The sequence below is a fragment of the Rhipicephalus sanguineus genome, chromosome 4, assembly GCF_013339695.2.
Source record: "Rhipicephalus sanguineus isolate Rsan-2018 chromosome 4, BIME_Rsan_1.4, whole genome shotgun sequence".
In the NCBI taxonomy this organism is placed as follows: domain Eukaryota; kingdom Metazoa; phylum Arthropoda; class Arachnida; order Ixodida; family Ixodidae; genus Rhipicephalus; species Rhipicephalus sanguineus.
This window is the reverse complement of record NC_051179.1, coordinates 102,745,895-102,761,210: the sequence shown is the minus strand read 5'-3', so window position 1 is coordinate 102,761,210 and position 15,316 is coordinate 102,745,895. Positions and strand designations below refer to the sequence as shown.

Sequence of the window (15,316 nt, the reverse complement as noted above, 5' to 3'; positions counted from 1 at the left end):
TTTAGCAGTGAAAATGCTTGCTATACTCGGCAACAACTTATCTTGACAGTGGAGCAACGGCTACAGAGGCGGGGCTTCCGCGCATTCGTGTTGCTCCGCAGGTAGTACGGCAGCTTGCGGCTGATTTCGGTTTGGCTCGCTCACATCGTTAACGCGTTTAGAAAATATATACACGAAAAATGTGAATGGGAGAAACATTTTGATTGTACAGTGTACATTTTCGTGTTATATTATGAGTATATTTTTCTTGGAGAACTAAACAGCGCATTTGCGGCCGTACACTGACCCACTACGTCACGGACGCCACGTTTACTTTGGAAAACGGGCGTGCTGAAAAGGTGATGCTGTCTAAGAAATGGAAAGAAAAGGAAGGCATTCTTGCAAAATGAACAATAACTGTATCTTACCTACGACTTCCCGCAACTGTTTGAGTCTCATAATAAATAAAGCAGCATGTATTTCCGCAAGGCAAATGAGAAAATTATCGGTAATCTTAAGTACTATTTTTTGGCACGGTAGCAGGCATGCGCTTAGGTTCCGTAGCTTCCACAGTGCTGTCGAGAAAAGTTGTCTCCGAGTGTAGCACTCGTTCTGTTTTATGCTACTATGTCTTATCAATGCCACAGACTTACCGTACCAGAAAGGCTACAAGTGCTTATTTGTTCAGGTTTTCCTTTTGTCAAATGTTTTCCTGAAGAGATGACTCTTGGGGGGTTTTTTTTAGGGAGTGACAAATGTTTGTTGCTTCACAAAGTGTGTGTAAGTATGGTGGTCAAGGGTGAAAGCCTGTGAGTTAGCAATATTTGCAGTGAATTTTCGGTTCTGAGGACTTTTGCAGTGAGTACGGGGAGATGTGGGTGTTGAAAACATTTTTTTTTATTACTTGGCTTAACTGAGTGCAATTTAATACACTTATTCAGCTTTTTCTGCAGATTCCCAATGTTCAAGTAGGTTTGTATTATCTGCATTAGAACGAAAGATATGTAATTTCTGAGAGCATCTTTCTTACGGTGATTTTTTCGCAAGTTTACTTTGTCAAACACAAAAACAAAGTGTGTGGCAAGGCTGCCAGAGAGCTGGTCTAGCCAATGATGCTAATTTGATCGTTTTCATCGAACTTCGAATGCAAAATAAACTGACCCAGACATGAGTGAAAAATTTTTGCTTCATGCACTTTACGATTATTGAAAATTATTGTTTGGTAAACAACATTGTAAGAAAATAAATAGCATCATCAGCTAGACCAGCTTTCTGGCAACCGTACCGCAAACTTTGCTTTTGTGTTTGACGAAGAGGAGTTGCCAAAAATCCCCGTAAGAATTGAGCTAGAAAACGTTGTAGAAATAGCACATCTTTTGTTCTAATACAGCTATTAAAAATCTCCTCGGAGGTTTGGAATCCAGAAAAAACTGAATAAGGGTATTAAATTTCATTTCATTCACCCAGCCATTAAAAAAACACTTTTCAAGACCGACGTCTTCCCATAAGATGTTCGTAGTAACGGTCTTTTATGAATATAGTTTTTTGTAACACCACTGCTGATGTCACGCAGGTGCTACCTTGTGCGCCTCTTGGATGAGGTCGGGTTCTGAGTGTACCCGTTTTGTTTTTTTTCCCCGCTTTGTTGAACTTTGAGTCAGCTATTGAATTTTTGCCTTTTGTGAAATGGAATGAAATGTCAGCTTGTTGCGAGAAACTGGATCAACAGCAGAGTAGTAGAATCTCGGCAAACAGATATCGGTCAAATGGAACACAGCTGCCTCTAATTTGATTCGTTTTGAATTTTGATGTTGCGCCGTTATACATCTCTCTGAGTAAATGGAGGTCATGTTAAGTGGAACACTTTCTCCCAGTCCCTTCGAGTCCTGTTCAAAGAGACTCTGCTATACACTGTGGGTGCCAGGCATTGCTGGTTTAGCCATGTGTACTTAATTAGTGTTAATTTACTTCTCATTGGCTGACTAGCATTATCAAGTGATAGTGTGTCATAGTGTTTTTAAACATAGTCTTCTGACTCGCTTGATTGGTTGCTCGTTACAGCAGCCAAGGCGCTACCCATTACGTGCTGCATGTTGTATGTTGTCTAATGTAATTACCACTCCCTTTTTGTTTTGTTGCTGATCATGACAGCAGAGGGAGGCGATTGGTTAGAACTGTAAATGGAATGCCACGAAGTTCTGGTAACACGTGTACTGATCTTAAGGGGAGCAGCTTGTTGCGCTCACTTCTTTAAAACATCTTTTTGAAAGAATGCGGCAAGGAAGCTGCCCTCCCATATCTCGAAAGATCTGTCGTGTCTGACAATTTCGTCTTTCGGTTTGGAGTAGTAGCGTGCAGTTGACGAGCCATTGCGCTGCATTTTCTCTGTTCTCTCATTTTTACATGTGCCTGGTTTAGTTTTTACCACGCTTGTGTGTGTTAGTAGTTAAACCTTTCAATGTCGAAGCTTGCCATACGACTGAATGTCACGATCTCTTGCAATTGAGGCAATCTCCTCCTGCACTTTGAGTCTGGATGAACTGAACGCTTTGCTGCCAAGACAGCAAGACAAGCGTCACATAGCTTGGTGTTTGCTAGTGAGTTGTTTAACAGAGGGCGTCTGCACCTATGGTCTTGGAATGCACAAGTGTCAGACTGGGGAGAGTTATAAATACATATGAGAATGTACTTGTAGCACTTACCGGTTTTGCCTTATGCTTAACTCAGACCTGCTGCAACCTTTGAATTGGTTCTTACGGTAGAAAATCTTGGGTGCTAATCAGACAAGGAACCTACACTTGTTGGTAATTTAAAGCTTTGTGTTGTGATTTGTGCATTCTTAAAAATGTGTACTGCACCGATCGAATGAAATGCATCAAATTGGGACTAAAGAGTGGTGGGGATACCTTTGTTTTCACTGTCTACAGTTCGTGCGACATTGGTGTAGTTCCGGCTCATGGACTCGGCTCGAAGTCTGCATTGCCTTTAGTTATTAGATCCGTAGTGACACGACAATGTGCTCTCGAGCACCGTGCCATGTTGCGTTTAATTCCGTGAGTACGGTACACTTCTCGCACTTCCTTATTAAGAAGTCAGCTGCATTTATCGCTGCATAATGATCGTGATGCATTTGCATGCCACACTAAGTAAAGGTAGCGTAGACTGAATAACCTTATTCGAGAGTGTTTTAGATAAGCAAGTGTTTCGCCATGCCCTAGTTTGCCCTGCGTTTTCCTTACAATGTGTGGGTGTCCTTCACGAGCCGTTCACTGCCGAGTAGTTCACGAGTCTGCGTTTTGTACGAGATTCGATTGCACTGGGTGCTCTCATGATTCAGCCTTTCCTGGAACCAGGTGGGCTCTGTCAGCTATCAACATCCTGGTACCAGACAGAACTGTATTGTCTTTCTTTTTTGTTATTTATTTCCTCGTGTTCACTTTTTATCGTCTCTTGTATTTTTCATGCTGTTTGCGTAGACGGTGTTTTTTTTGTGTTCCTGTTTTTACTCTGTACACAAGTTTGTCACCAAATAGCTGGTGGATCCCCCTATCTTCGTCAAGGGGGACCAACACCGATTGTGTTTTTGCCTGATTTCTCCTGTTGCTCTCTCTCAAAGGCGCTAATCCTTAGCAAGGCATACAGTGGTCATGTCACACTGGACTGTGTAACGTGTGTGTGGTGCTCAGTAGTTACTACGCCATACTTTTGGAGAACCTGTCAGTGAGCAAGCAATCTCTTGCATACCGGGCTTTTTAAACTCGCACACATTCTTGGAAGCACTTTCACTGCTCTTGTATCACATAGCTCTTGAGTGAATGCCAATTTCAGGCTAGGCTAATTCGTTAACCTCGGTGCATTTCCATCAACGATACTATTATTAATTTGTCATTGTGTTCTCACTTTCGACGACCTCTCGAATGCAAACTACCTGCATGGCATCAAGGGGAGGTTCCCATTTGCCGTTACCCATTTGCCGTTACCACGCGTCACATCATTCTGTTCGGTACCTATAGATTTCCAAGCTTTCTCGCTCTGTCTGATTACAGTTCGTTGTCAACTGTCTTTTTCCATATTTGCAAATCCACCCTGGTACCCCTACGAACCATCACTCGTCTGCTCTAGATGTTTAGATGTTAAGGTAGCCTTCAAAACGCCACTCTATTTGCCATAATGTTATCGATAACCTACATCTGATTCCTAACTTTGAAATGGTCATAGATGGATTCGTACTGGCAGAATTCAAATCATGCACTTTTCATTTCAAACTAACATTTCTTGTTCAGTCACTCTTTGCGTAGTCCCTAACTTCTTCTCAAGCTTATGTCCTAATTCTAACTGTCTGCCCCATGTGTTAATGCAGGTAGAATGCAATGATTGTACACTTCTCGAAGGTAAGCCGCAGGTCATGTGCTCCAAGCAATTCTTATTCTTCTGTAGTTTCCTTCTCATGATCAGGGGCACTTATGAATAGTGGCTGTTGATTTCTTAATGACTGAGGTTACTTACTAAGCAACAATTGCTGGTATCTCTGTTCACAAAGTAACTGTGTAGTAGTCATCACCCCATTTCTTATTTCAAACAATTACACATATTCCGTCCCACAAAAGTAATCATTTCGTCCCGACTCCGCTATTCTTAATAATTGCAGATGGTGCTTGAAAAATCATTTCCAGTCAACGTCCAATTTTTCGGGCTCTACGCACCGCGAAATCGGCCGGAAAAAAAAAATGAAAACATGCTTTTTTACCTGCCCTCAAGAGCTCAAATCTTCGCAGCAATGTCTGAAATAGTTCTGAAGGCCAGCCAGTACACCTTTTTTTAGATGTCTAGGTATTTGTACTTTGGCCCTCCTTAGTCATAATTGATCCTTTGTGCTATTTAACACTATATCATCATAATCAGTACTAATACTCATACTGTGACCAGAGATGACTGTTGAATGTGACAGTAGTTAACTTCATCCTGCGGCAGTTGCCCCGTTTGCATTTTTGGCATGTTTCGCAGCATTGCATTGCGCACGCTCGACTGCATGGCACCTTTGGATTGTGGGGTAGCTGACTTTTGGAAACAGATCTGGGTTCGAGACCGTTTGTTTTAGGCTATAAGGTAACAGGGTGGCTGTGGTGATTTGGACTATTGCCCTTACGGTTAACGTGAGAGTTTTGGCGAGTTGGTAGTTCATCGTAAAGGAAATTTCAACAGCGCGGAAATAAACACGAATGCACGCAAAGAGATCCGACACGGACAGCGTTTGTCAGTGTCAGCACTCCATTCATGCATTCGTGTTTATTCCCGTGCTGTTGAAATTTCCTTTACGATGCCCTTACGGACCTAAAATCATGGCAGAAATTCCAAAAAATTGGCCGGCAAATTGTTTCAGCATCTCAAATTGCAGACATCCTTGTACATTGACGCTTTACATAGGCATTGGTACATTGGGTGATGGTGCCACAAAGTCATTGTTCAATGTATCAGGCTTGTCTGAAAAATTGGTTATTCACTGTATATCGACATTTAATGTTGACAAGGACTGCATTTCTTACTCAGATGACACTCCACACTGAAACACTACACATGTATATATACGGTGCTCAAAATAAACCGGTTAACCGAACACTTAAGTGAAAAAAATGAATTGGTTTAGATTGATAAATAGCACTCTGAAAACTCTAATGCTGTTTATTTCACCACAATAGGCTTATTAATAGAGGAGAAATTCAAAGTCAGTTTCATTCTTAAATTACGCGCCAAATCTTCCCGTGCGATGTCACGGATTTCAAAGCGTATTTTTCCTATTTTGGCGACATTGGCTCAACGAAATTTCCTGAAACTTGGTATGTTAAGTCCATGGCCCCTTCAGAATAGAATTTAATTTAGTTTTACCGATTAGGAACTACGTAGGACCTAATAGGTGTCAAAATCTATGACGTCATGGAGATTTGTGCAGGAATTTCAAGGTGGCATCGCCACCCGCATTATCTTTTCACGTGTTTTCTCGCTTACCAAGCATCTTCTCGAGGCAAGTTTGGTGATTTTGGAATTGTGAAACAGTAAGTTGCAAATACGAGAAAAATCGTTTTTCTCTTTAGTGTCCCTTTAGCACTGCATAATAGGTGCTTTATTTTTCATGAGCTGTTCCCACGATAGAGATGAGGTGTTAGAATTGCAGCAAATCGTTGGCCATTGTGTCTTGTTTTGCATCTCGCAAAGTGTAGATATTTTTTCTTCTTTTTTTCTTTTTGCATGAAGTATGTTCCAATCTCTAATTGGCCCCTAAAAGATGGTTGAAAATGTGGACGCACGCTAATGTCTACGCCAAAGAAAAGAGAAAAGTTGGTTTGCCTGAGCAGGTCTCTATTGCTAATACGTGACCGTGTGGGACTTTTTCTCTTTGGCCACAAGAGAACCGACAAAATAAATTAAATCAAGTATCCTTACTTAATAGCCGAGACGCTAGTGCTATTTACTGTCCATTAATCTGGTCACCTGCCATTGTGCTGATTTGCAGCATCTGGTTAGACCTGATGTTCTTTCAAAAATTTTTTAGCAAAAGAACTTCTTCTTTACGGTATGGTCTTTTGTACGAAATTAACTCTAAGTTTCTTGAAGACAGTCGTCTAAGTGAAGTCTGTGATTTTTCAAGCTGTTTGCGCATAGCCTGAATGCGTGAGAATGAAGAGATGCGATAGGACGTTAATTAACGTGGAAAGGAACTAAATATACAGAAGCCATTTTATTCAGCTTGGGAATAAAGTGCTTGAAATTTGTTTATTACAGAAAGCTAGCACATTTTGTCAAGTCATCTATGCTCGTTCACAGCCTAAGAATAAATACGAGCTGTGCCCTCAGCCATTGCACGCAAGAGAAATCGACATGGACGCTCCAACCAATTACGTTCGCTCATTTTCATGATGTCAAGCGCTTGTGCGTGTTGAAGGCAGTCGAGTTTTGCCGTAGAGAGACATGTTTGCGTCGTTGGTTCCAGACAGAAAATTGGGTCACCTTGACAAATTTTATCAAAGATTCTGACTAGTTCTGAGCCAAGGATGATATTTTAGTCGGAAAGAACAGAATTTCATTTTTCAACATGCCTAGTATTTACATTAGCAGATAGCACTTGTGCTTCGAATAAAAGCCATCCAGTGAGACCTCTTACGTACGTTGCTGACAGGCGCACTTTCGTTTCGTGGGTTGGACTTGTATTTATTCTTAGGTTTAACCAACTGTAGAAGCTTTCTTCCTAAGCAGGAGTCTCAACGTCAAGCCTGCGTTGTGCTCCTTATTTTTCTGTTGCCTTTTCATCTACTACTGCATGCACTCGACAGCAGTAAAGCAGTGCGCAGGACAAGGCAGAGAGGACGAAACGTCAGTAATTGCTACTGTCTTGTTTACTTGCGTTTTCTCTGCTTTGTCCAGTTCCATGCGCCGATACTTGTGCACGTTATGAAAACACATTCATGTGTGCCTTTGTGAAAAGTGCAGAGGTGTGAACCCTCGTTCTCCACTTCGATACACGTCGAGCTGTTGACAAGAAACAGAGCTTATGTTGAATGGATCATGGGACTGATGGCAGCACGCCCTCGTCTGGAGGCCACCTTTATTGAACATCATAGTGTGCGATCAATGCCCGACTTATCCTTGCTGATTGAATTGCTGGTAGGGTTGACGCAATAATTTGGTCTCCTAGAGGCTACACATCTGTGTTATGAAATATCTGAAGCTGCAATTATGAAAATTTTAATGAACTGTGGTCTGAGTGAGTTGTACATTACATGAACAGATTTGGACACGCAGTTGCATTCAGACAGCTACACTGCTAAAAGAAACAGCTAAAAGAAATGTAGAAATAGGAGTTCAGTCAGTCACTTTCAGGAACACAATCACTTCATGGTAAACGAGGAATGTGATCATGAGTCAGTAGAAATCTTGTGAAAGTGATGGTGGGTACTCCAAGTGTGATCTGTCAAGAATACCACTTGGGACGCGTTTGCCACCTGGGTGCATTTACGGCGTTCGGGTGTGTATTATCAATGGCACTGCCCAATATAAGTTTGCTAATACTACACTTGATGAGTATTCTTGCCTTGGCAATCAAGTGGGCTGTACGGGATACCTTCATTTGGCAGAAGTCAGATGTCCATCTTGATGTTGAAGCCCTGCGTTACAAATGTACTCAGAATGGCAGGTCCAGCGTCGATTAAGGAATCCTGGAAAATCAAGTTCCTGCGGGCTGTTGATCTTCGCTTGTTACGCCAATTTTCGTGCGTTTTCTCGCTCCATGCGGTGCACAGCAGTCAGTTTTTTTGGTTTGTGATATGTTTCTGTGCTTGTTTTGCAACACCGTATTGCTTTTGATTCCGCTAGCCCCAGCATCACAAAATGAAACTGTGTCATAGCAAGATGCTGTCATTGCATTATCTGTCGCAACATGGTTTATAACTAGCGATTGCAAGGAGAGGTTCCTAGGGATTCGAATGCCTTTAAAATGTTAATGTGCTACATCTCCGATTTGGATAGTGCATGCTAACTGCACAGTGCGCCTAATGCTTCTAGGCCACATGCTTGAATTCGCATCTTCTGAAGTCTGCTGCTTTAACTATGGTGCATATTTTGCTGATGAATGGCGGTGCTAACCTTGTAGCATTCTCTTGGGAATGGGCAAGATATAGTCCCGAGGTGTGCCATGACGTTACGTTTACAACTAGTCAGGAAGCACGCTGTTTCGTTAGCCACGGCACGTGCGGGCCTTTGCTCAGCTTTGCGCGTATGCTCATCACTGTCTAAACATTGGGTTCTGTTTGGGCACAAGTTTTGATGCATAATGGATGTAAGCTGTGAGAGATATGAATATTAGAGGTAACATGTACACATGTACCTGCTATCCCAGCTAGTATGGAGCAAGTTTTAGAGCTTGAAGTGAGGCCTTCTGTATCAGCAAATACATGAAGAAGCCTCCAGAATGTTTTCCTTTCTTATTAGGTTGCCAGTTTTGAGGAATAAGGTAAGTCCCTTGCTATTAACAATGTGATGTAGTGTCAATGAGATTTTGGCAATGTGATTTTTTAATGCATAGCTCTCTTTTTTTTTCTTGTAATGGAAAGAATAATGGTAATAGCTGTACAAACAGTGCACAAATGGTGACTACAGTTGGCCATAGAACCTTTCTAAGCATCTTTAGTACTTTTTAATGGTGGAACAGAAGAGCTGTGCTTTAGGAACTGCATTGAAAACGACTGTAAGTGGCAGGTATTAATGTACCGGTGTAGTCACAAGTTCCCAGGCTGCTACCCCAACTAATCCTATGGCAGTTCGGCCTGGAGACTTTTGACCACCCCTGTACAGTACAAACTACGTATTGATGATGTTACTACAAGGTTAATAACCCAAAACTTGCTTTATTGATTACTATATTTGTCATTCTACTCGCTGTTATTGCTCAGTAATTACAGGAAAACATGCTGGTCGCGTCTACGGATGATCTCTGCCATCATGCAGTTCGCTTTTGCCTTTTATCTGCACAGAGAGCTTTGGTTCTCTTTAAAACTTATTCTGCGTTAATTGGGACACCCGGTATATGCAGTAGGCAACAAGAGACGACAACGTAGTATAGTCCTTCCCATTCGTTCTTGAAGGTTTTCTCTCGGTGCCGTCCCACTAGAGTAACCTTATGCAATCTTGTCCATATCTGTGCCAAAGCAGTGGTGCCCTCACGTGCTCACAAGCTAACGTGTGTGCTCATGTCCAGTAAGAGTCTATTAAGCTTTGTAATACCACCCCTGATGCTTGATGAAACCTCCTATTTGACAACACAGAGTGCATGTTGCGTCTTTCATGTACTGTGTGACAATTTACATATTTGCCGCAATGCTGGCACACCCAAAAGAGGAGGCACGTTGACAACAATGGGGGCACACCCGACGACATCCCTGCTTCTTTCCTTTTGTGTGTGCCCTCTTTGCAACCAAATGTGTCTTCTAGTATATCCTAACATGGCCAAGAAGCAGTAATCTCTTAAGGATGAATCTAGCCAAAGAAGCCAACTACTGGGAATTAGCCTTGTTGCACAGATGCTTCGATCCTTGTTGAGGTCTATCTACGTTTAAATTTTTTTGTAATTATTGCGGGGGGAAAAGCACAATGTGTGAGACCGTATGGCGGAATGGAACTCGAGCGTACTTGAAAGCTGTCGCATAGCAGCGCACTGAAATCAGCATTGTCAGACTCAAGCTCACTCGAAAGTGCCTGCTTGACAAGGGTGCAGCCAGGGCTAAGATGCACCTTGCGAGGCCTGGCCAACCAGTATTACGCTTTATCATCACAGAATTTGGGAAGACAAGTGTGGATCCACGCTTCATCTGTTCTGCCATAGTGGTAATGTCCTTGGTACGTGAACGATCGTAAACAAATGCGAGTTGGAAGGATACGTTCTCTTATGTGAAGAACACTCGCCGAAACCTCCCGCCCTGTGCACAAGTGTGTTGTGTATACAAGTGGCTTGGGTGTTGTGATTGTGCCATTTGGCGCCACCACAAGCATACGTGTGTTTTGACTAAAGCAGTGGCAACCACCATTTTCATTTTAAGCATTTGGTCTTAGGAAAGTGTAGTGCTCCAGGCCTAGTGTGTCCGTACTTTTCATGTTGTGGCCTTGAACAACTGCCGAATGCATGGATTGATGGAAACTGTCAAGTGATGATACATGTTCGTTGTTTGCTGTTGTGGTGTGTATACATGGTAAGAGAGAGCATCTTAACATTTAGGCGTGCTATAAATGTGTGTTTCTTTTTTTTTATTGTTATTGGATAGACAGTTTTGTGTGTATGCATACACACCTGTATGTGCAGTCGCTCTGGAAACTTCTTGCAGTGAAGTATTTTGGCCTGCATTTGATACATCTGTGTACCGCCTTGATGAAAGACATTTGATTTGTTAAAGGTCACCGAGCGTCTTGACATGAAATAAAGTGTTACCTGTGTTAAGTGGTCTGTGTTCTTCATTGAATGTGACCTTGAGCATGTATGTTGGATGCACAAGAACTGGTATTTGTAAATGTGTGCACACACATGCATGTCCGCACGTACACACACAGGCTAAAAAATTTTGTTGAGAGGGGGAAAGCCGCCTCCTTCCAGTGGCCAAGGCATTAATGTGCAACTTTAATTAGGTGGCAAGGGTTCATTATTACTGTAGAGAAGACTATTTAGAAATATTGATGGAGGCATGTTATATTTTTTCGATGTAAAATCATCCGTGTTCCTCCAAAATCACCCGCAAAAGCGAGCAACTACCGACTAGATGTTTGCAGTCTCTGCACCTCTTTCACTAGGAATGCTGTAAGTAATAACAGCTGTTTCATGTGAACCTTAAATTTAATACAAATCGTGCATCGTTGGGGGATGCCTTTATTTTCTAAGTAGTGTTGAGGTGACTCAGAAATGTCGCTAACTAGCACTTGTGTGTTTGCAAATGACTGTGGAGCTTTCAAGAGCCATTCATCCTCAAGATCCACTTCCAAGGTAATGTCTTACTAAAGAAGGAAGTTTATTGTGTACTTTACAGTAGGTGTGTGCAAAAATTTTCATGAGTGCGACACCGGGATCAAACTAACTGTAGTGCACGTGCACCCGCCCACCAATCCACTTTACTTTTTGCATTTTGGAAGGATTATTTCGTGGACATTCCACGATAAATGAGAAGTGACGATACAATATTCTTATTCAGTATTCACACATTATTGCACTCTAGTATGGTGGGCAGTGGTGCAACGTTTAGTTTGTCCATCAATGTAGGCAGGATTTTATTTCAGGGAATGAGGTTGCTCCACACCGCCGCGAGTGTGCAATATGTATGCATAAAACTAAAAAAATTTTCGGGGCCTTCGAAGCGCCCCAGTTACGGCTATGCCAACTGTTCCCAACTGGGCACTAAATAAATATTTTTCCTCTCCCCTGCCCCGCCCGCCTCGCCCATGCTCTCTACTGCCCCTCACCCATCCCAACATGCGAATGACGTCACTTCGGCAATCGAATTATTACCGTCATACACGTACGGCGTGTGCGCCATATAGATCCTTTCAGCGCGCACAAATAAACGGTGCCCACTCGCTCCAACAGTTATATTGGCCATGAGGGGGCCGCCCGCTTTACGTTGCCTCAAATGATACCGTTGGGATCACTCCGGCTGTCTGCGAAATTGTTATGATCATTATATCTTTTCTGAAAAACGCTAACGCACGAGCAATGACTGTCGTCTGCTGTAGCGCATGAGTACCTTTGTTTCGCGCGCGTGATTGTGCGAGTACGTTAGCTATTGTACCACGATTGATTTATCCGGGCTGTCGTGTAAGCGCGGAGGTGGAAACGTCCGACAACGAACACAGCCGGGAGAACGTGTTTCGTTTCGCTCGAATTTGCCCCGCCGAGGCGCGCGCGCGGCGGCTGAGATCGCCATTTTCGGAGTCACGTGACCGAACCTTCGTCCGGTCGTGTGGCGAAGGCGAGAGGGGCCGCTAGGGAGGGCAAAGCGAGCTCCATCAAAAAGCTCGCCGCGGTTTTTTAGTGGGGGTTTGTGCTGTGTTGTGTGTCGAAGTTGTGGTGGCCGCCGCGCACGAGAAATGCTGTGATGTAAGCAACGAGACTAGAGGATCGTTTGACCCGTGGGCCGCTGCTCGCCTTGCTTCAGTTCACCGCCGCGCGTGTGTGTTGTGTTGTTGCTGGGCCCGCGCTGGTATCCCCGCTTTTATCGCAGCGCGCTCGCTATGCGACTCTCGTGACCGTCGCGGAGGATATCGTCGTCTCCCCGAGACGCTGGCCCAAGCAGCCCGCAGCAGCGGAGGAGCTTTCGAGTTCACGCTCTGGCGACGCTCTAGCAGTCTGGGCCCGCCGGGCAAGGCGGCGGTGGAAACAGTACCGGTCCTGTGCGATCCGCGGCAGCAAACCGTTTCACGAAGGTGAAAGACCTTGGGAAAAGGAGCTCGTCGTTCTGTTGTCGGGCAGGCGCGGATTCGTCAGCGTTAAAACACACCAAGGATAATAGACAGCGGCTGCAGGAAGAAAGCGGCACCCGCCGCCGCTTGAAAGAAACTCGACCGCTCTTGCGATCGACCTTCTTTTTCTCGGTTCCGGGCCCATCTACGCCACGGTGCGGGCCGATCGGCCGCAACAAGCATCCCTTGACGCCGCTGAGTTTCGTGTGCGCGATCGGTGTTGTGTGTGAAGGTGAGGTGCCGCAACCCTCTTTTGGATTCCCACCGACCGACGAGAAAGGAAAGCTGGCGTCGCGCTAGCGGTGATGTCGGCGGGTGGAGCGGGGGGACAGCAGCATCGGCGGAGACGCGAGTTTTGGCGGCGGACGCCGGCCCTGTGATTGTGCTTCTACCGAAGGGGGTCCCCCGTGCCCCCCCCGAAAAAGCAGCCAAGCTGGCGTCGTTCAGTGCCCGAGAGAAGGCGGCCGTCATGTCCGAGTACCAATGGTGAGTTTTTTTTTCTTTTTTCATAAACCCCCCCTTCCCCGCACTCTTTCGCCGAATCAGCAGCGCGCTGCTTGGAACCAGACCGACGGCGCCTGCCAAACCTCGGGGCTCAATCCAGCCGTTGGTAGAACGAATGCGTCGAGATCGGAGACGCGTGGTTCCCACGTTTAAGCGACAACTGGCATGTCCGCAAGCTCAAATTACGAGCGTGTCGCGGCGGCGATCACCCGCGTTTGATCGCTCTCGAGAACAAAGGCTCGCGTACTACGTACTACTACTGCTCGCGATGTTGCGTGCAGCCGCTAAACACGGATAGACCTTCGTGTAGTTTCTTTAGTGGTCTCTCGATTTCTATTTTCTTTTTCTCCCCTCTCCTCACTAGGCCTAATGCCGAGCCAAAACTGGCCCCCGGCCGTGTGAACGGCGTCGCCCAAAATGTGGGTCAGAGGCCGTCAGACAGGTGTGAGTGGCCGCACTGTAGCAGCGGCTTCATGGAAGCCGCCGTATCCTGTGATGAAACGGGCGCATCGTAGCCCGTGCGTAGTGTGTTCCTGTTTCTTCTTTTTTTAATCGACGCCCGGAGTTTTGTTTTGCTTGCGGAAATGGCATCGTCAAACATCTGCCCCGCGTTGGGAAGTTGGGCGAGGAGAACTGCCCCGGGGGGAGGGTGAGGGGGTAGGTACGCTCCCTCGAGAGGAAGTCGCTGCTTCCCACGGCTTGTTTTCACGTGAGATCGCCAGCGGTTTCCCAGATTGGATGTCTTATCTCCACTGCATATTGACTCCGAGGGGGGCTTTGCCGCTGAATATGTGGTCGACCCGAGATTAGGACGGCAACGCGTTCTTGGGAACGGCACGGTTGAAGTAACCGGCGCATTGCTTGCTTCCTTGCTTGCTGGTTCCTAAGAGCTGCCGCTTATCCACTATAGCCAAGAAGCCGGTGGTTAATGTAAAGTTAAACATTAAGATCAAGGCAGGGAAAGGAAAAAGTCGCATTTTTTTTTTTGTAAATGAATGTCGTAATTTTAGTGACACGGATAGAATTACATAAATTGAAACGACTGGATGGATGGATGAATAACTGTATTGAGGTCCTTGGAGGAGTGTTCTTTTTCTTCTTCCTCAAGGCTTGTAATGTTGATCGTTCCATTATTTGGATGGGCTGACTGCATCATGTCGCTGTTTTTACGCGCACTTTTGTGTTTCGTTGCAGCGTTGTGCTGCTGCGCACGATAAAAAAGAAAAAAAAATACCTGGTCGTTCGTATGAAGCCGTGAAGCGAGTGTTTCATCGCGTCTCGTTATTGCGTACTGCCCATCCCGGCTGCGCTTTCGAGCGGACGCCGATTTAAAAATAGTTGCATCCGAGCTGGTGGCCTAAGGCGCCATAAATAATGCTCTTCGTGTAAATAAGAAAAAATAAAAGTGAGAATGCGACATCGTTTTACGATTGAATCACCGTCGGTTGCGAATGCGTGTTGCTGTCGCTCGACGCGCTCTCGCAATTCCTTCATAAAGTAGTCCAAAAGAACATTCTATCGGCCTAGTTGGCCTGCCTTTGTAATCTCTTGAATGGTCTGACAAATACCGCCGACTGACCCCTGATTCGTCAACATCGGGGAGACGGTGCCTGGTGGGCAGACCGTCGTCTGCTACATTTTCTGTTTTGCCTGTCGTCTGGCCCGCCGTCACATGAGGGATATATAGTATAGTAATGAAGCGAGTTCCTTTCATTGAGGAGCGCGTGCTTCTAACGGGTGTGCCGTCAAAGAATAGCTCGACCGTTTATCGCACAAAACCATCGAGAGGTCGCGCAAGCCCTCTCTTCGTCGGGCCGGCTCGGTCAAGCCGGAAAGCAACAGCCTGACT

General features: G+C 45.0%; 2 protein-coding genes across 3 annotated transcripts in view; both read left to right on the top strand.

Moving 5' to 3' along the window:
- LOC119390488 (3 beta-hydroxysteroid dehydrogenase type 7) overlaps positions 1-15,316 on the top strand; it is a 442,541-nt gene that overhangs the window by 68,045 nt on the left and 359,180 nt on the right. The window lies entirely within an intron of this gene.
- The window catches only part of LOC119390483 (signal peptide peptidase-like 3), an 84,163-nt gene continuing 81,319 nt past the window's right edge, over positions 12,473-15,316 (top strand). Inside the window, exon 1 of the mRNA XM_037658096.2 lies at positions 12,473-13,449. Coding sequence (XP_037514024.1) covers positions 13,433-13,449 — 17 coding nt within the window. The 5' untranslated portion in view covers positions 12,473-13,432. The remainder of the gene's footprint in view (positions 13,450-15,316) is intronic.